Below are 19,372 nucleotides of genomic sequence, written 5' to 3' on the forward strand. Positions count from 1 at the left end.
CTTTCACATGGCTACATCAACATGGCGTTTTGATTATCTTACGGCTAGCTGGCTCCCCTCCCTACAAAAGGAATAGGCGTAAAGTACCTTCACAGTGCACTTTGATATGTAGTAGCCAGGAGCTCTCAGTCTTTCGGTAGCCCGGAATAGGATGGAGCCTCTTAGTTACGAGCTGGGAAGATGGCGGATATGTATCATCAGAAATAGCAACATGGAAACTGGGAAGTTTTGACAAAGTTCGAGTCGTGCTTCCCTGACGATCCCAGTGCAAAGCTCTCCTGTATTACAAAGATGGATTCTGTACTATATCTCTTATTGTGTGGCAGATATAAGGCGGTATTCGTGGTCCCAGCCGGATGGACACAAGAAGGTTGTAGGAGAGAGTGAAAGAAATAAATGGTCGGGGCATGTGAATATCGTGTAATGGGTAGAGTATATCCAGCACGGTGGACTCATCGTAACGTATTTTGTCACTTTCCCGTTGACAACTTGACGTGGAAAAGGCAGTGTGGCAAGTCCTATATCGATTTTATATAGGGGTATCATAACTTCCAGCCGGCATGTATCGCTCTTCTTTGTGCTAATAAGCATCCCTGATACATGTCCAATCTCTTTTGTCCGTAAACTGTACTTCCAGTATTAACGTAACCCCCCAAGATAACCCTCAGCAAACCCCCTTCCTCTCTCATTGTATCCTAACTTGCCAAGGCCTGACAACACCATCATCACCCGTCGTGACCAACATCTCCTCCTCGCCCTTGCGCTCCGACCCCGCATCGTACCGCTTACACCAAGTGATGTGGTTAATCTCGTATGGTCCATGAGCGCCCTTGACGGTGGTGAGAACCTTCCAACCACCAGCAGACGTTGTTGTTGGCGCCTCGCCGTTCGTCTCGTTCTCCTCATTCTTCTCTGTGGTGTTGGCAGTCTCCTGATACAGCGCCAAAACACCATCACTTCCCACGCTGGACAACAGCCCCGTCTCCGTGCTCCACGCAACCGAGTAGATATCTCCCTTGTGCACCTTGGGCAATACAGCCGTGCACTCCCACTCCTCTTTGAGGGATCGGCGCATGGTGTTCGGCACCCCAAATCCCCAGGTGTTGTTGCCACCACCACCAGCCGCACCTTCCCCATGTTCCTCCTCTTCCGGCTCCTTCAGACTCCAAACCCTAATCACCTCGTCCGCGCCCCACGACAACAACCTCGGGAACTTGTCGTTCTCCCTCGGCCTCCCCTCCCACGCCACTCCCCACACGGTACCCTCGTGCCCCTCCAGAACTGCAACGCACACCCACTCGCCATCTCCATCCTCCCTCCACAGCCGCACCGTATTGTCGTAGCTAGCGCTCGCCAAAACGTCATCCCCGTACCTTCTCGGCGGCGCGTACTTGCCCTTGCGGCCGGGCACGTCAGGACACCAGGCCACAGCCTTGACGTCGCCGTCGTGCTCTTGTAGTACGGCTACCGTCTCCCATTCGTCTTCGTCTTCCTCTTCTTCGTCCTCCTCTTCAGAAGACGGGTTCGGGTTCCCCACGTCTTCCCAGATCCACACACTTTTGTCTCTAGAGCATGTAGCGAGGTACTGACCCGAGGGGGAGTAGTTGACGCTTTTGACTTCGTTTTCGTGACCTTCTAGCACGAGGGTCAGTTCCCATTCATCCTCGGCCTCTTCTTCCTCTTCTGCTTCTTGATCATTCTCTCCAGATTGCAACCTAATTTCCCTCTCCAAGCTCTCCTCTCTGCGCCCCTGATCCCAGGTCCACACGCCCGCCGTGGTATCAAAGCTGCCCGTGACCAATCGCAGCCTCTTGGCTTCCTTTCCAGAAACCTTGCCGCGGGGGGGTTGCCACGCCGCCGAGCGAACGGAGCGGGTGTGGCCGCCTGTCAGAACGGAGTGTTTGGAGAGCGTGGACAGCGAGAAGACGGTGACGGAGTGGGCGTGGCAGGTGGCGATTAGGGGGAGGGAGGGGTGCGGGATGGAGGCCCAGGCGCGTTGGTAGAGGTCGGGAGAGAAGGCTGGGAGAGGGGTGATTTCGGCGGTTGTTGCGCTGGGCGCAGTGGGCGTGGCAGTGGTGGTTTCGGTCGCCATTTGTGAGGACTTGGTTAGGCTCGAACGGCTAGGTAAGCTCGTAGGTAGAAGAAGAGCGGCGCTCGAAAACGACGAGAGAGTTTCGAATTGGCTTTGACCTCCTCCGATCGAGGTCCGAAAAAGGAGTGGTCGAGCGATGGAGTTGTACGGAAATGACTCGGTCGCTCTGGAGACGGGAGCGTTGGAGAGAATAGCTGGCTCGTCAATTGAGTGTGAATATGGTAGCAGTACCCTTTGCGATGGTGACTGTTCGTTCTGCCAGTGCCGCCTCGGATGACAGAGCAGAGCAGGGACAAGAGGGTCACGATAGCGGAGCTCTGATTGACTGCTTCGACGTTGAAAGTCTCCACTCGGCCATTCGAATCTCAACTTTTCTTCCCCTCCTTCGGCCGATAAGCGCTTATCAGTAGGTACTCCGATAACGCAATCCCACCCTACCTCTTCCTATGATGCAATCAAGGGCCGGGGAGGACGACGAAGTACTTAGCTTGAGGTTATCACGACGACAAGAACAATATGCGATATTGTACATATAGAATGCCTCAATCACCCTTCTCCTGCTATGCCATTGCTATACTATATCCATTGAACGCGCATGTACTGTGTCCCAATCATTCTGTACTCCTGGCAACATGCCGACCAGTGCTTCCCTCACCCTGTTCGCAAGACGGTGCCGTAGACCGTGAACCCCCTTCCAAACCAACGCCTTAAAGCAAACACGAAATCGCCAGTAACCCAAGCGATGAGCCTAGTACTGATCCCCTAGAAGACATGCAACAAGATGCCGAGATCAATCACGAAAATTATGCACCACTCTGTCCTGCCTCCCTCATCCTTTCAAACCCTCCTTCTACCGGTCCCTGTCCAAGCCCCTTCTGATCCTCTTCCGCCATCATTCTCTCTAGCTCCAGCCTACCGTCCTTGCCCCAGTAACCGGCCTTCTCCGTCCCCTTGACACAACCCTCTGTGATAAGAACATAGGGCATAGGCGCATCGTACATAGGCTCTGCCAGCACGCGCTCCATCTCCATCTTTAACCCTCTGGCGCCTGTTTCGTTCTTGGCCGCCCTTTCGGCAATGGCATAGAGCGCCTTGCGAGTGAAGTACAGCTTGCTGGGGTAGGTCTCGAAGAGAGCTGTGTACTGCGCTACCAGGCTGTTGCGCGGTTCCGTGAGGATGCGGTAGAGCTCATCAAGAGAGAGAGGACTTAGGGCGCAGATGTTGTGAAGACGGCCGATGAGTTCGGGGATGAAACCAAAGGCCTGGAGATCGGCCGGTGAAGCTAGATCGAGCGGAGTAAAGCCACCAGCGCCGTGAGATGCCAGGCTTCCACCTGACAGGTCTACTGGCATCGTCGGAGGCTGGTGCGGTAGATGGCTGTACAGCTCGGGAGGAAGAATATCTTGACTGCTGGACATGGAAGAGCCGCGGTGGTTTCTGACTTCAGCACCGAAGCCTATCGATGGCTTTGCGACCCGCCTGAGGACAGTCTTGTCAAGCCCGACAAAGGCACCGCAAAAGACAAATAGAATGTTGCTGGTGTCCACAATGTACTGTTCAACTTTGCCAGGAGTAGCAGACGGCGTGGTGCTCGTTGGTCCGTAGCCGGGTGTCGAAATGTTGAGGTTGGGAGGCGGCGGCGGCCGTGACGACCGATGATCCTTAACACTGACGGTGACCTTGGTACCCTCGACGAGCTTCAATAGAGCCTGCTGGACACCCTCACCCCCAACATCTCGCCCGTTGACAGTTTCCCGTCTTGCGATCTTGTCAAACTCGTCCAGCACGACTATACCATGTTCGGCGGCCTTGACGTCGTAGTTGGCTTCGATGAGGAGGCGCTCGATACACGCTTCCACATCTTGTCCGATATACCCCGCCTGGGTGAAGGAGTTACAGTCGCTTATCGTAAAGGGCACGTTGAGCTTCTTGCTCAGGGTTCTAGCATATGGCAGATAAGCATGCGACACGGGGGGCATAGGCACAAGGAAAAGGGAGAGTCCCGCTCACTCTAGGATATACGTCTTGCCCACACCCGTTGGTCCTATCAGCAACAGGTTACTCTTGTCAATTTTTACGCGCTGAGGAGCATTGGTGTCCTCGGGGATGTAAAAGTCATCAACAGAGGGCGTCTCAAAGTGGTCCTCAGCCAGGGGATGGTCACGATCGCGGTCACGGTGTGTCCCCAGAACGGACTCGTGATGACCCGGAAACTCGTCTTCAAGTATGCGCTTATCAGCCCATTGCCGTCGCGGCTTCGGGGGAGAGTTAAGCCAGGGTTCAACAGATGACCGTCGCCCACCTTCGACAGGATGTATGTCCCTGCTGCTACCACTGTAGCCTTCGCGGTCTTGCAGATCTCTATGATCTCGAGCATATCTCTGTCGCTGCAACTTTTCGCGCTGGCGCTGGTCCTGGATCTCGTGATGTTGACGACGGCGAATATTCTGGTAGTGGTTGAAGATGACAGAACATATGGTCTTTTTGGCGCGATCCTGGCCGACTACGTAATCGTCTACGCGCCGCTTCAGATCGCGCGGGTAGAATTGGGGGACGCCAAAGCTAGCCTTGTTGGAAAATATAGGGCCTCGGCCATTCTCCTGGTTCGGATCATAGCTTGAGCTAAAGCCCTGATTGTTGTAGGACTGGGAGCGACGGGGAGAGAGGGCTAAGCGGGACGAATAGGATATGTATCGCAGCCGGGCGAGATGCTGCGATGCGGGAGTTCTTGCGGCGAACATTATGGGGACAGCGACGGACGAGGCACGGCGAACGGCCCTTGGTAGGACCAACATTATTAGACCGGAACGGCAGGCATGCCCAAGTTCGTCACGGCCGAGGGCAGATTGATGGAACGCGAGGTGTCAACGGGAGGTGGCAGTTCGGGGATGGTGGCAAACAGTGGGAGGTCGAGGAGCGGGATCGGAATCGATATCGGAACCAGATTCGGTCTGCGGTCTAGAGGCACGGTTGCGAAGGAGATGCGACAATACTAGGAAGTGAACAAGGGGCGCTTCCAATTACAACACATCAAAATGTCGGTATCATCATCACAGGGTTGAGTTGGTGATAATGTTTGCGATGCGATCCAATAAGGACAGCGAATAGGTAGAGACGAAAGAGCAGTCGCGACGCCAATCACGTCCAAGCCAAGGGAGAGAGCTCTCTGACAAGTGCACGGGGCAGGCAATGAGAGCAGACTGATGATGCACATGCGGAGGTTCGTTGGAGACCTGGGCTGCCCGATGCGGGGGAGAGACGGGATCCATGCTCGCGGGGGAATGCCATCCCGCGTCCCGGGGGGCGCGCCTTAGCAGGGCTGCCTGCACTGGCAACGACTGCACAGCTGGGCCGGCAAATGGTCTGAGCCTGGAACTTGGTGCTTGCTGGGCTGACCAGGACCTGCCTTGCAGTGCCAGACTGCTGTCAGGCCGTTGACTGGCAGAAAGAACCCGAATTCGGAAAGGGCAGCAAGCTTCCCCTCCTCTCGCCCCTGCCGACCGTCCCTCTGAGCCCCGCCAGTTGCGGAGATTGCCTCCAGTTGCCCCTCGCGGCCCCTCCATGAAGCGAAGAGTGCTCCACCTGAAGAGCTCCAGTTCGCCAGCCTTTGATAAGAGCTTTGGCGCCTGCACAAACGCCCAGAAGCCCAACCATGCTTCCGCCTCTGGTCCAAATGAAATGACATACATTGATGCAAAGGCGTCCAGAAAGCGACCTGACTGCGACCTGACCTGCGCCTAGGAACTAAGACATATACATAATATCGTGCATCTCAACAACAGACTGCATCAGGGGTAAATGGGAAGCTAGAAGGGACGACCTTTTTTTCAGCGACTAAAAGCTACCTATAACCAGGGAGGTGAAAAAATGGAAAAAAAATAAGTGGCTCTTGGGCAATAAGATTGGGTTAGGTTTTTGTCAGTTGGTTGGGTTTTGAACCTGGGCCAGGAGCCCATGATGTAATCGAGCATTGATAGCTTCCCCAAGGGGTATTCATCAGCTCCAATAGTCAACAGTTCTTCATGTCCGTGTTTGTTGAAGCTCCCCCCTCTTGGTTGTCATCAAGTGGCATAGTCTCATAAAACACTGCTACAAGTGTACATACTCTGCACTACGACGACTACCAACAAAAAAGAGTGACACTAGAAGCTAGTCTACCCTCGAACGGGACTCGCCCAAAGAGAGAAAAGACCCGGGGTCATCACGTCGATCTAGCACGCAAAGAGGGTTTCTTGCGCTGTCCCCTGCCCGTAATCCAAGCAAAGCCACCAAGGTAGGATTTCCAACCTCCAACGACTTCACTGCATCCATATCTTTTTTTGATTTTTTCTTTTTGTTTTTTGCCTTCGAGACAATCTCCTTAATTTCGGGCTACACAACTGTTAGATTCTGCAAGCGCTTCCAAGGGTGATTGTTGGGTTTTCCGTTATAATAAGCGAGCACAGTCTGTTATTTGCCCTTTCCGACCCAACTCTTACCTGACTACCACCTACTGGCCCTCCTCCCCCTCCCGTCCCCTCCTACCTCTACATACTACGACATCCCATTCAACTTGAACGTCAAAAGTCGTGTGTATCCATTGGGCCGCTTGCCACTACTCAAAGAAGCTCCGAGAAACGGGCTAACTATTTAGAGTGGTACCTGATATCACCCAATCTTCCAAGCCCGCGCTTAAAACCCCATCGCTTCACCTCCACTCTTCCAGACTTGTTTCTGGGCGTGCTTCTGTCCTCTTCTACACCTAACACCAACCACAGTAGCTGTCAACATGAACGACATCTCAGACAACTCTTCCAACTCGCTGGCCAACGGCGGCACCGTTGCCAACAGCGACATTCCCAAGGATGGCACCGGTATGTCTCTCTATATTCCCCGATTTTCTCTGCCGATCTGGTGCCAGAAGCTGATACAGAAGATGCGCAGGTGTCTTGAGCATTGACCCCTGGCTCGAGCCGTTCAAGGATACCCTCAAGAGCCGCTATTCCAAGGCCCAATCCTGGATCGATACCATCAACAAGACAGAGGGCGGTTTGGAGAAGTTCAGCAGGGTCAGTCATGAGCCGCGTTGTGGAAGCTACCAAAGCTGCTGACACACGTACAACTACAGGGTACCGAAATCTTTGGTTTCAACGTCGACAAGGACAACACCATCACATACAGAGAATGGGCTCCCAATGCCAAACAAGCCTCCCTCATTGGCGAATTTAGTACGTATCATGACACGAGACCAAGATACTGTGAATTGGGAGCTATTCTAACACTCATCAGACAACTGGGATAGGAACGCCCACCGCATGAAGAAGAACGAGTTCGGCGTCTTTGAGATCACAATTCCTCCCACGGCCAACGGGCAACCAGCTATTCCCCACAACTCCAAGATCAAGGTATGTGAATGTTTCAATTCGGCCTGTGCTACGCCAATTCGTCACAACGTACTAATGTTTATCTCCTGACAGATCACCCTCGAGCTCCCCGACGGCCAATGGGTCGACAGATTGCCAGCATGGATCAAATATGTCACCCAGGACCTCTCAGTCTCGCCCGCATACGAGGCGCGGTTCTGGAACCCTCCCCAATCCGAACGATACACATTCAAGCACAAGAGGCCCTCAAAGCCGGAGAGCCTTAGGATCTACGAGGCCCACGTCGGCATTTCCTCCCCGGAGTGCAAGGTGGCTACCTATAAGGAGTTCACCAAGACCATGCTTCCTCGCATCAAGAACCTGGGATACAACGCCATTCAGCTCATGGCCATCATGGAGCACGCCTACTATGCCAGTTTCGGATATCAGGTGAACAGCTTTTTCGCGGCAAGCAGCAGATACGGCCCGCCCGAGGATCTCAAGGAGTTGGTGGATACCGCCCACGCCATGGGTATTGCCGTGTTGCTCGATGTCGTCCACAGTCACGCCTCCAAGAACGTCCTTGATGGCTTGAATGAGTTTGACGGTACTGACCACCAGTACTTCCACGGCGGCGGCAGGGGCAAGCATGATCTTTGGGACAGCAGGCTTTTCAACTACGGTCATCACGAGGTCATGAGGTTCTTGCTCAGCAACCTTAGGTTCTGGATGGATGAGTACGCCTTTGATGGCTTCAGATTTGATGGTGTGACAAGTATGCTTTACCTCCATCACGGTATCGGAACGTGAGTAATCTGTTCCCCAATGGTGAATTTGGCCTTGGCTAACCGTATCCAGTGGTTTCTCTGGTGGCTACCACGAGTACTTCGGCCCTGATGTTGATGAGGAGGCGGTCGTTTACCTCATGCTCGCCAATGAGATGCTTCACCAACTATACCCCAACGTCATTACGGTTGCCGAGGATGTATCAGGAATGCCGGCTCTGTGTCTCCCACTATCCTTAGGAGGTGTTGGCTTCGACTACAGACTCGCCATGGCCATTCCCGACATGTGGATCAAGATCCTGAAGGAGAAGAAGGACGAGGAATGGGATATGGCCAATATTACCTGGACCTTGACAAACAGGCGTCACGGCGAGAAGACCATTGCTTACTGTGAGAGTCACGATCAAGCGTAAGTGACCTACCCCGTGGCAACGTGTTCCGACTCAGGCTAACGCTCAAACAGGCTCGTCGGTGACAAGACCCTCATGATGCATCTCTGCGATGCCGAGTTGTACACCAACATGTCTATCCTCACGCCTCTAACCCCGGTCATTGACCGCGGCATGGCACTGCACAAGATGATCCGTCTCCTTACCCATTCCCTGGGAGGTGAGGGTTACCTCAACTTCGAGGGCAACGAGTTCGGCCACCCCGAGTGGCTTGACTTCCCCCGTGAGGGCAACCAGAACTCTTTCTGGTACGCCAGGCGCCAGCTCAACCTTACGGAAGATGGTCTTTTGCGTTACCAGTACCTCAACAACTTTGACAGGTCGATGAACCTGACCGAGGACAAGTATGGCTGGTTGCACGCCCCACAGGCCTACATCTCTCTCAAGCACGAGGGCGATAAGGTTATTGTCTTTGAGCGCGCCGGCTTGGTCTTTGTCTTCAACTTCCACCCCTCCAACAGCTACACCGACTACCGCATCGGTATTGAGCAGGCGGGCACCTACCGCATCGTTCTCGACTCTGATACCAAGGAGCACGGTGGCTTCAACCGTCTCGATCCCCAGACTCGCTTCTTCACTTCGGACCTTCCGTGGAACAACCGCAAGAACAGCACCCATGTGTACATTCCGGCCAGGACAGCCTTTGTAAGTTTCCCTCGTTATGCTGCAGCCCATTGCATCTTGGCTCTGAATGGTTGACTAATTTGCGGTTCTCAGGTCCTTGCGCTCGAGTCCACCCTTTCAGAGTAGGGTATGAACGACCAGATATCCCATCCGTTGTCCAAGTGCGGGTGATGAGAATTACAGCGGCCGGGTGAAGGCCACAAGCGTAGGAAAGCATCGTACGTTTTGTCGTACGCCATAGAAGATTTGGACAGGGAAAACCGGTCGGCATGAATAGTGCTGTTTTTGTTTTATCTATATTGTATCGGTCGGCAAGCTTCGTGTTATTTACAAGTCGTATTCCAAAGGTTCAGGACATGTATCTGAGAACTGTCAATTACATCAACATCAGACTTTGCAAGTCTTCTGCTTTTGTTGTCATTGTGGCGTTGATTTGCGTGTTGTTGAAGCCAGCTGCTGCTAAAGTGTTGGTTGAGATGGTTGGTGACGACGTATAGATGTTCGGAACATTACGGTGATTGGCGCATTCCCAAGCTGGCAATTGGGGAAAAAAGAAAAAAAGATGGAAATTGACGGTTTTGTGTAGTGCGGGACGAAAGTGCGGGCGGCCGATGTTTTGATTTGCTTGCAGAAGATGGGCCAGACGTGCGGCGACGGGAGACCGACCTTGTTCGAACTAAAGAGCTGGGAGCAGCGGGAAAAACCGCAACGGAAACCGTGCGTTTGTCTGGGGAGCAGCAGTTCCATAAAAGTCCATTTCGCGCCGACCCATTGGAGGCGTGGCAGCTCCAGAATACCTAGGTCTTGGAAAGTGACGAAGGTGTCCTTCGGGGATCGGAGTGGGAAAGTCTGGAGAGTGTGCGACCAGTGGCAGACCTAGGCGGCAGAAGTGTGGGAAATGGCTACCTAGTCTAGATAGTTGCAGCAGCCCAGCAACCACCAAGAAGTCCAGATAGGATCGATGGCAACAAACAAACAAACCAACCTCCATCCCGTCACTCACCAGCAGAGCAAGCAAGACCTGAACTGAAAAGTGGACGACAACTGGAACTGAGGCAAGGCCAAGGACGGGAACATTGCCAGCACTCGATTGGACAAGAGGCGCCAGCTTCCCCACTTTTAGACGACTTTGCTCGACTTTTCCCTCACTTTTTGGCACCGAGCAAATCACGTGGTCTTGCTGGGAGCTCCGCAGCTTCTAACCGAAGCTCGTCGAGAGATTTTCGAACCCGTTTCTTTCCTTTTCAAAGCAGCCATCTTTTCCTCTGCCACATCCACCATCGTCGCGCTTAATCATCGTCAAGATGTTCAAGAGGTGAGTGAGTCCATGTGCCGCGTCACCTGTCTCGACATGGATCACGCCCAATTGGAGACCCAAGCGACGTCCGGAAAGCTGATAGTTGGCCTTCCTCTTGTCTCAATATAGCGGCATTTCCGCCTTCGCCCGGACTGCCCGTCCCTCCTTTGCGGCGGCGTCCCGTCGCGCCGTCCGCCCGGCTGCCCTCAACCTCCGTGCCCCTGCCCTCAGCAGATTCGCCAGCTCCGCCGGTGTTGGTGATGGCAAGATCTACCAGGTCATTGGTAAGCATCTCCCTCCTCGGGCACGACATGTCCTCGTCGCCCAACCTCGAACGACACGGGACTCGGGACCCAACCCTACCCGTCGACGACATACTTCCGGGATATACCGGCTTCATGAAAACCTTGCCTTGCTAACCGCGCTACTTTCTGCCCACAGGTGCCGTCGTCGATGGTCAGTAATATCAACAACATCCAACTACGCCCGCGCCGTGGCTCCGTTGCCGCCCGGTCACGACGCTCGCTCTTTATACTGACCCCGCTTCCGTCCAACAGTCAAGTTCGATACCGACAAGCTCCCTCCCATTCTCAACGCCCTTGAGACCCAGAACAATGGCCAGAAGCTCGTCCTCGAGGTCTCGGTACGTGGAACAAAAAATGGCCTCATCAACCCCGACGACGACCAGCGGGATTAGTGTAGCTGAGCGAATGCGCTAACCAGCCCCGCAGCAACATCTCGGCGAGAACGTCGTGAGATGCATTGCCATGGACGGTACTGAGGGTCTCGTTCGTGGTGCCAAGGCCTCCGACAGTAAGCTTCTCTTTTGATCCCCAAGATGAAGGGTTTGGCCAGATTCGCTGACATGATCTTATATTATAGCTGGTGCTCCCATCACCATCCCGTGGGTTTCCCCCAGTTTTTAGCTTACCGCGAAAAGCGGACAAGCAACTGCGAATGGAGCTGTTTTACTGACGCAAAAGTGTAGTGTCGGCCCTGCCACCCTTGGCCGTATCATCAACGTCACTGGTGACCCCATCGACGAGCGCGGTCCCATCAAGACCGACAAGTTCCGCCCTATCCACGCCGAGGCTCCCGAGTTCGTTGAGCAGTCCACCACTGCCGAGATTCTCGTCACTGGTATCAAGGTCGTCGATCTCCTCGCCCCCTACGCTCGTGGTGGAAAGATTGGTCTCTTCGGTGGTGCTGGTGTCGGCAAGACCGTCTTCATTCAGGAGCTCATCAACAACATCGCCAAGGCTCACGGTGGTTACTCCGTCTTCACCGGTGTCGGTGAGCGTACCCGTGAGGGTAACGATCTGTACCACGAAATGCAGGAGACCTCCGTCATTCAGCTCGATGGTGACTCCAAGGTCGCTCTTGTCTTCGGTCAGATGAACGAGCCCCCCGGAGCTCGTGCCCGTGTCGCCCTTACTGGTCTTACCATTGCCGAGTACTTCCGTGATGAGGAGGGTCAGGATGGTATGTTGCTCTGGAGAAGTTATGCCGCTTGAAGGAAAACCGTTGCTAACGCAGTCTGTAGTGTTGCTCTTCATTGACAACATTTTCCGTTTCACCCAGGCCGGTTCTGAGGTGTCCGCTCTTCTCGGTCGTATTCCCTCTGCCGTCGGTTACCAGCCCACTCTCGCCGTCGACATGGGTCAGATGCAGGAGCGTATTACCACCACCACCAAGGGTTCCATTACCTCCGTCCAGGCCGTCTACGTCCCCGCTGACGATTTGACTGATCCTGCCCCCGCCACCACTTTCGCCCATCTTGACGCCACCACTGTCTTGTCCCGTGGTATCTCTGAGTTGGGTATCTACCCCGCTGTCGATCCCCTTGACTCCAAGTCCCGTATGCTCGACCCCCGTATTGTCGGCCAGGAGCACTACGAGACCGCCACCCGCGTCCAGCAGATCCTCCAGGAGTACAAGTCCCTCCAGGATATCATTGCCATTCTTGGTATGGACGAACTTTCCGAGGCCGACAAGCTCACCGTCGAGCGTGCCCGTAAGATCCAGCGTTTCCTCAGCCAGCCTTTCACTGTCGCTCAGGTCTTCACTGGTATCGAGGGTAAGCTCGTTGACCTTAAGGACACCATTGCCTCCTTCAAGGCTATTCTCGCTGGTGAGGGTGATGACCTCCCCGAGGGTGCCTTCTACATGGTTGGCGACTTCGCCTCTGCTCGCGCCAAGGGTGAGAAGATTCTTGCTGAGCTTGAGGGCCAGGCTTAAGCGATTAATGCGGGAGTTCAAAATCGGGACGGAAACGATGGCCTGTGTATAGAGTAAAGAAAGGGTTTTTCGGGACGTTCCTCCTATGAGCTGTGTATCAAATGAAGTTCCTTTTTTTTTCTCTATATACCTTGCCTGTTTTTGTGCGCGATGAAAAGCTCTTGTCTGGTTAATGAATACGATGTGAATGAACTCAGCCTATGTGCTCTCTGAATGTGATGTGATATGTTGAACATGAACGAGTTGTCCTTGGCTGCTACTGAAGTGACTGTAGTACAGACTAGGTAGAGATAGGTAGGTATAAAGTTACCACCGTCTCCTTTCTTCTCTTCGCCATGTGAGGGAAGGGGACAGATGGCTCCTGCTCTACTATCCTCCTATATTCCATCTCAGTCGGAGGGCTTACAATGTTGTTTGACAAGATGTATCTCTAGGAGCTCCCAATAGCTTCGGTCTTGGGAGCTTAATCAACTGAGGTGGATTATTTAATTGTTGTAACGAGTGAGGTATTTGTTTATACTTGCTTCAATATGTCTATAAGTTGGTAATTCGGTAAATCGGAGACTGGGATGAGTGAGGCGTTTTGAGTATTAAGACAACCTACTTTCTCGCAAGTCCTCTCTATCTTTCTCTTCCCCTTACATCCTCCACTACTTAGTATATTATCGTCTCGTAACAACTCGACTATCAACCTCTAACCTCCAAACTATTACTATTACTACTACTATTTAAGTAACTCATATCTTTACTAATACACAATAGGTATAATTATATTCCCGTACCTACAAGCGAACGGGTAAACGACAAGTAGGTATATAAATAAGAAGCCGAGGGATTGGTGTGAATGGATGGTATTCGGACACAGGAAGTGGGACATAGTGTGTCGGCGGGTTAATACGAAGACACGAAGAGCAGAGCTGGAAGGATGAGACGAAAGTGAAGTAAAGAGAAAAATGAAATAAATAAAAAAGTGAACAAAAAAAATAAGGGTTTATACCTCCTCAGGTTTTATCCAAGATCCAGGTATCCAAGTGGTAGTGTTGTTTTTGGTTGTTTTGGTTATTGTTTTTTCGACTTCGCAAAGAATCTCTTTGCTTTGCTCTGCTCTGCTTTGAGAGCTTGCTTGACCCATCGTCGGGCATTGTTCAGAACTCTCCGTTTGAGCTCTGAATATCAGATGATCATGATCTGATCTTGGCAGGAAGCTTGCTTTTGCTTCTCTTGGTCCGGTCCGGTCCAGTCCGGTCTGTCGCCGTTTTCGGTTCGCTGCTTTCGTTTTCGTGAAGAGGCCTCTCTGTGCTCGAGGACTCTGTGCTCGTATCAGAGACAGTGTGTCTCTTGACCCATCGTCGAGATGGTATCAGTCAGTCAGAAGCTTGATCTTTGTGCGATCTTTTGTGCTTCGAAAATCCTTGGTCTTTGCAGGAAGTGAACGCATGGCCTGATGCTGTTCATTCTGCGTTTCTGTGTTTCTTCTTGCTTGCGGGCTTGTGTGCCGCTATGCTAGCGTGCCATTTTTTGGCTGTGCTTTTTTGCTGTGTGCCTCGTTGGGCGGAAGGACGACTGGAAAGTATGCCTTATGTACCATGAATTAGGAGAGTGTGACGGAAGGAGCGTGGTGTCTGGAGAAATTGTGTGCCTGGGCGAGGAGGCGGGATCCAGCTGGAAAGGAAGGTGCGACTCTGGGTAGGTACACTATGTAACGAAGTATCCTCTGCTCTGGAGAGTTCCCATCTGCACAGAATGCTTGAGCTCGCTGTGAAAGACCGCCGCTCCTCTGAATTTCATGAGGTGGTCAAGACATGAGGTTCTTGTAGACAATTGTCTTGGATTCACGGCTTCATTGTGGTTGTCAACCAGGCTGATGGCGCGACACTCTCGAAGACCAGCTCAGGGGAGTCAGATGCACATGTCCCAGCTTTCGACCGATTTCCGCTGTGACCATGTTCAGTGAATACAGGCAAAAGGAACTGTCAGGACCGATGTTCTATGCAGCAAATGGTCAAAGGAACAAATAGGTATCGATCCAACTCCAAACATTTCCAAGCCATTATGTTCCATGAGCACCGATGACTATCTCAATCACGAAATAAGAATAATAAAAAAACTCTCCACAGCTCGATTAACTGCCACCACCACCTCCTCCTGGCTCTCACTAGAATGAAGAGGCGTATGCGTCGGCGAAGGCGTAGGACCCGTATCTACGCCCGCCGCATTGGCACCCGCAATAACAGCCCTCGGATCATAGTTATCCGAAACAGGTGATCCGGCATCAGCTTCCCCGTTATATTCACTCAAGCCAACGTGCTTCGATAAGCCGGCGGCCTTGCTCCTCCTCCTGGTCCTCACCCTTCGTATTTCATTCTTTGTAGTCTCCGGTTCTTACCACCGAGCAGTAACTGGGCAGTTTCCGTCCAGATACCCGGCCCGCTTTCAGTGCCCATGGCCTGCTTGGACACTCTCAGTAGTAAATCCCACTTCGGTCCCGGAATCTTTCATCCAGTCGAGGACGTAGAGCGGCGTGTAGTCTTTCCTGGTCCTAGAAGACTCGGGAGGTGAGACTGCAGAGGAAGAGGGCGCAGGCGAATAGGGCCTGATAATCTGCCAAACTGGTCCATTGCCGCTCGAACTTCGTGGAGTCAGTAAGCCAGGAACATCTCTTCCAGTTATAGTTGTGGCTATGACTAATATAGACATGTACTTGATTGTTTTAGAGTAAGGGCTTTGTTGACGTTGAGACGATCCTGCCATCAATCAGTCCCCTCCCTCGAATTCATGGGCGTCGGATCTGACATGCGCTGGACACTTAACACTCTGAACTGGAAGAGCACTGCCAAAGTCAAGATGATCACTTCCACGTTGAAAAAGCCGATGGCCGGAGGATGGGCAAAGCTCAGGTGTCCTGAAAGTCAAACTTGAAGTGAAAAGAATTATACAAGTGAATGGCGGAAAGGGAGACAATGGCAGGCACTACAAGTACAGTTACATATCCCAAAGGTTGTTGCCCCGTGCTTCTTTTGGGGTCTTTGGCTGTCATTATAGCGGGACCCCTGTCATACTACAGGGCTGTAAAGAGAACGACGCGCAACGCGTCTGCATCCCAAGTGGAAATGCCAGGGCAACTGGACCTCCATCAATTGCATCTCCAAACGATCTTGGAGGAACAAACCCACGCCGGTCTTGATAGACCGAGAACGCTACTACAAGACTGGAATCACGACATCTTGCTTTGTGAACCCCAGCTGCCAACCAACCCGAAATACAACCATCGAGGAGAGGCAACTAGCAACAAGTGGAATCTACCTTGACAATTCTTACCATGGGCGACTCCCTCTTCCAGCTCCCCGACGAGCTGCTGTTCACTACTCTCTCCCAGACATTTCCCTGTCGTGACGCTCAAATACGGGCCGTAGCAACTCTCCTGCATGTAATGACCAAAACATAGCTTCCTCACCCCTCAGCTTCCGCTTGCTAACACCTCTCGATAGCCTCACGCAGCACCATGCCGAAACCTCGTAATACACGGCACCGAAGCCACCGGCAAGAGTGCCATAACGGCTGCTCTACTACAAGCCCTCCAAGACGACACCGAGAAAGATGAACCCCTTCTAAGATACGTTATCGTCAACTCGATCGAATGTATAACAGCCCGTCACCTCTACGAATCAACCATTGCAAAGGTCGCAGAAGCCCTACAATGGCAAGGTGGTGCGACAAGATGCGACTCTGTCTCGCAAATGCTTGTTGAGCTGTCCAAGATGCTCAAATACCCATCATATCCCGACAACTTCCGCTTCGTACTAGTCTTTGACGGCATCGATCGTCAACGGGAAGCGCCCATCACACTCCTCCCAGCCCTGGCCAGGCTCTCCGAGATTGTAAGGCTTCTGGCACACTCCCTCAGCGTAGACACAGTTTGGCTGACAGACATGTCCCCTCAGATCCCTCGTATAACCAGTGCCTTCATTGTCACATCGCCTCCCGCCGGCTTCCTACGAACCTCCTTCGTCCCCTACATAGAGTTCCCAAACTACACCAAGAACGAGTTTGTCACCATTCTGAACACAACCTCGCTACCTACGGCACCACTCCCCACAACGACGATACAAGAAACAACAGAGCTATGGAACCGCTTCACTGGAGCCGTCCATGATGCCTTGGCTCGATCCGCTTCCCGCACCCTTCCTGCGCTCCAGCACGCCTGTACATCCCTTTGGCCACGCTTCACGGCGCCCATCCTCGCCGGCACACACGCTCCCCGAGAGTTCTCCAAACTGATGGTCGCCGCCCGCGTCCACTTCCAAGATGAATCCCTCTTGGACCCCGGCATCGTAGCCGTACGGTCCTACTCCTCGTCATCAACAACAACAACAACAACAACCCAGGCTCCGGCGAAGGAAAACACTGCCGTTTTGCTATCAGCACCGCCCTCCCAAGCCAACACCCCCCGAAAGGCCCATTCAACCACTACAACCCCCTCTAAACCCAAAGCCACAGCAAACCCCCTCGTCTCAGCAACCACCACCGACCTCTCAACCCTCCTCCCGCCTACTGCCCGTCTTCTTCTTCTGGCGTCCTACCTCGCTTCCCACAACCCCACCCGCCACGACCTTGTCCTCTTCTCCACCTTCCATCACGGCCGTCGCAGGCGGCGCGGTGGGCTTTCCGTCGGCATGGGCCGGGGCGGACATCGCGGCGCGCAGAGCAAGCACCGCAAGATTGCGCGCAAGCTGCTCGGTGCTCACGCCTTTGTTTTGGAGCGCATGCTGGCTATCTTTATGGCTGTGAGGGGGGAGTGGGACCCCAAGTGGTTGGACCAGGACTCCAGCAGCAGGGAGATGGATGCGGATATCGAGATGGCTATTGCCACGTTGGCAAGTTTGCGATTGTTGGTGAAGGTTGGTGGAGCAGGAGCGGGAGGCGTGACGGGTGATCAGATGGATAGAGGAGGAAAATGGAGGTGTAATGTCGGGTGGGAGGTAATAAGGGGGTTGGGGAGGAGTATGGGGGTAGAGGTTGAGGAGTGGCTGGTTGAGTAGATTCAGGTGATAGTTGTTGGAAACGTATTGGGAAAGATTAATAGTCTACGTCGACAATGCTGTGCGTACGTACCAGACATGTCAACTTTCGAGTGTCTACTGCGAGGTAGATAGATATCTACCTGTCTTGGGGTCTCTCCTGTCTCCTTCGTGCAAATATTGAGTATCTCCTACAAACTTGACCTATTCTCTAAAGCCACGTGTTGATTCGACGATTATCTTTTGACATAAAATCTCGACGAGCATCGATGATATCCACACGCAACTGCTTTTCCAGTTTCCAGTTGCCCTTGCTGCGCACTTCAGCGCTATGAGCCATGCTTTTTCTGGGAAAGTTTTCTTTCGTTATGTTTGTTTTGTTCTCTGAATTATCAGCAGTTGTATCCACGACAGTTGAAATAGAAGACTGGAACTGGTCAACACCACGGCTAGAGTGCCTTGTGCCAACACTACATGGCAACTCTCCTGACAAACTCGGCTCTATCTGCACAAGTTCTAGACTTAGTCTACAGCATTGAGGCGAAACTAAGTGGTTGCTCAACCACCCACCTAACACCTATGGTAGTTCTTGCTTCTGGACAAACCGATGAGCCATAATGCTATTCATAATCACAGCATCCTGATCAGTAGTTGGTTGCAGGTGAAGCTGATGTGTTTTGCTCTTTTCCAGGCAGCTAGTTTGCTCGATGGATTCATTTCTTTCTTTCTTCTGGTTTGTTTGGTCAAACTTGAGGATGACTAGAGTGACTCAGCCGGACGTTAACTTTTGACGATAAGGTCTGACGGAGCCTCACTGAGCATGACCTACCAGTGCATTGTCAAGTCGCAACCGCCTTCTATTATCTCTGTTCAATCTCTTCGGCTACGCCATTCTATTCCATCCAGCCGGGCGTCATCGACTCTGAAAGTTTTCCGGGAATGACCTAGACTCGTGCTTATCCGTCCGACTCTTCTCCTTCCAGACCCGAAACCCAAATCTAGGTGCCTGACCACCATAGATAGCTAAAGGACGTACGTAGTGGTAGGTGACGATGACGGGAATCAACCAAACTTATATACCCCAAAGGGCCAAGTAAATCAAAGCCACCGCCCGCACATTTCCCGCCCCTCAAAGTGAGTATGAGTCCAGTCCAGTAAAATTGAGAACTGATAAAAACGGGTAGATCATCAGTTGGTTGACTTGTTACGTAGGCATATATACTACTGGAATACCTCCCGTCTTTCTCGCAGGGACACCACTCATGTTTCTTTTCTGGAAGGTACCTACCAGCTAGAGTAACCTAGGCAGTTACGAGTTACCACACTACGTAGGTAGGTAGGTACCTAGGTAACAGCAGCCATTATGACCTCTAGAGGTACTTCCCTTCTCTATCGAACCGACGGGATGCATAGGTCTATCTCAGATAACTGAAGTCACAGCTCGAACCCTGTTTCCTGGTCGTTATCTAAAGGCACCTACCTATATAAGTAAGATAAGGTACCTCTAGTAGTAATCACAATGTCTCC

At 52.6% G+C, this 19,372-nt stretch overlaps 5 protein-coding genes across 7 annotated transcripts; 3 read left to right on the plus strand and 2 right to left on the minus strand.

The window, feature by feature from the left end:
• Positions 1–431: 431 nt before the first annotated feature.
• NCU05426 (WD repeat protein) lies at positions 432–2,418 on the minus strand. Its single transcript, XM_958156.2, has one exon. The coding sequence runs from the start codon at positions 2,090–2,092 to the stop codon at positions 686–688; it is 1,407 nt and encodes a 468-aa protein (XP_963249.1). The 5' UTR covers positions 2,093–2,418; the 3' UTR covers positions 432–685.
• A 136-nt stretch (positions 2,419–2,554) lies between these two features.
• On the minus strand, positions 2,555–5,241 carry NCU05427. 2 transcript variants are annotated; one of them, XM_011395277.1, is made up of 3 exons: positions 4,395–5,241; positions 4,103–4,310; positions 2,555–4,033 (listed from the first exon to the last, which is right to left on the minus strand). In XM_011395277.1, the coding sequence occupies exons 1-3, from the start codon at positions 4,885–4,887 to the stop codon at positions 2,896–2,898; spliced, it is 1,839 nt and encodes a 612-aa protein (XP_011393579.1). In that variant the 5' UTR covers positions 4,888–5,241; the 3' UTR covers positions 2,555–2,895. The 2 variants fall into 2 exon arrangements, with proteins under 2 accessions (XP_011393579.1, XP_011393578.1); XM_011395276.1 differs by having other exon boundaries at positions 2,565–4,033; positions 4,103–5,152.
• An 888-nt stretch (positions 5,242–6,129) lies between these two features.
• Positions 6,130–9,711, plus strand: NCU05429. Of its 2 annotated transcripts, XM_011395279.1 has the most exons (9): positions 6,142–6,365; positions 6,850–6,945; positions 7,016–7,140; positions 7,200–7,299; positions 7,361–7,476; positions 7,549–8,240; positions 8,293–8,628; positions 8,683–9,313; positions 9,386–9,711. In XM_011395279.1, exons 2-9 carry the CDS (start codon positions 6,861–6,863, stop codon positions 9,416–9,418), a joined length of 2,118 nt encoding a protein of 705 aa, XP_011393581.1. In that variant the 5' UTR covers positions 6,142–6,365; positions 6,850–6,860; the 3' UTR covers positions 9,419–9,711. The 2 variants fall into 2 exon arrangements, with proteins under 2 accessions (XP_011393580.1, XP_011393581.1); XM_011395278.1 differs by having other exon boundaries at positions 6,130–6,945.
• Positions 9,712–10,209: 498 nt separating this feature from the next.
• atp-2 (ATPase-2) lies at positions 10,210–13,485 on the plus strand. The gene is made up of 9 exons (XM_958160.3): positions 10,210–10,607; positions 10,719–10,873; positions 11,031–11,045; positions 11,147–11,232; positions 11,321–11,402; positions 11,472–11,493; positions 11,578–12,071; positions 12,133–13,121; positions 13,250–13,485. The coding sequence occupies exons 1-8, from the start codon at positions 10,597–10,599 to the stop codon at positions 12,825–12,827; spliced, it is 1,560 nt and encodes a 519-aa protein (XP_963253.2). The 5' UTR covers positions 10,210–10,596; the 3' UTR covers positions 12,828–13,121; positions 13,250–13,485.
• Positions 13,486–15,894: 2,409 nt separating this feature from the next.
• NCU05433 (hypothetical protein) lies at positions 15,895–18,058 on the plus strand. Its single transcript, XM_958163.2, has 3 exons — positions 15,895–16,250; positions 16,316–16,705; positions 16,769–18,058. Exons 2-3 carry the CDS (start codon positions 16,565–16,567, stop codon positions 17,864–17,866), a joined length of 1,239 nt encoding a protein of 412 aa, XP_963256.2. The 5' UTR covers positions 15,895–16,250; positions 16,316–16,564; the 3' UTR covers positions 17,867–18,058.
• Positions 18,059–19,372: the final 1,314 nt, after the last annotated feature.

The sequence above is a fragment of the Neurospora crassa genome, linkage group II (assembly GCF_000182925.2).
Source record: "Neurospora crassa OR74A linkage group II, whole genome shotgun sequence".
In the NCBI taxonomy this organism is placed as follows: domain Eukaryota; kingdom Fungi; phylum Ascomycota; class Sordariomycetes; order Sordariales; family Sordariaceae; genus Neurospora; species Neurospora crassa.

What these genes read in the sequence shown, in the direction of transcription:
- NCU05426 (XM_958156.2), bottom strand. Translation starts at nt 2,092, where the DNA reads ATGGCGACCGAAACCACCACTGCCACGCCCACTGCGCCCAGCGCAACA.
- NCU05427 (XM_011395276.1), bottom strand. Translation starts at nt 4,887, where the DNA reads ATGTTGGTCCTACCAAGGGCCGTTCGCCGTGCCTCGTCCGTCGCTGTC. An exon ending in GGCAAGACGTATATCCTAGA is followed by an intron (nt 4,034 to 4,102) that starts GTGAGCGGGACT and finishes GCCATATGCTAG; the next exon opens with AACCCTGAGCAAGAAGCTCA.
- NCU05429 (XM_011395278.1), top strand. Translation starts at nt 6,861, where the DNA reads ATGAACGACATCTCAGACAACTCTTCCAACTCGCTGGCCAACGGCGGC. An exon ending in CTCCCTCATTGGCGAATTTA is followed by an intron (nt 7,300 to 7,360) that starts GTACGTATCATG and finishes AACACTCATCAG; the next exon opens with ACAACTGGGATAGGAACGCC. An exon ending in CTCCATCACGGTATCGGAAC is followed by an intron (nt 8,241 to 8,292) that starts GTGAGTAATCTG and finishes AACCGTATCCAG; the next exon opens with TGGTTTCTCTGGTGGCTACC.
- atp-2 (XM_958160.3), top strand. An exon ending in AGCTCGTCCTCGAGGTCTCG is followed by an intron (nt 11,233 to 11,320) that starts GTACGTGGAACA and finishes CCAGCCCCGCAG; the next exon opens with CAACATCTCGGCGAGAACGT. An exon ending in TGATGAGGAGGGTCAGGATG is followed by an intron (nt 12,072 to 12,132) that starts GTATGTTGCTCT and finishes CGCAGTCTGTAG; the next exon opens with TGTTGCTCTTCATTGACAAC.
- NCU05433 (XM_958163.2), top strand. Translation starts at nt 16,565, where the DNA reads ATGCTTGTTGAGCTGTCCAAGATGCTCAAATACCCATCATATCCCGAC. An exon ending in TGGCCAGGCTCTCCGAGATT is followed by an intron (nt 16,706 to 16,768) that starts GTAAGGCTTCTG and finishes ATGTCCCCTCAG; the next exon opens with ATCCCTCGTATAACCAGTGC.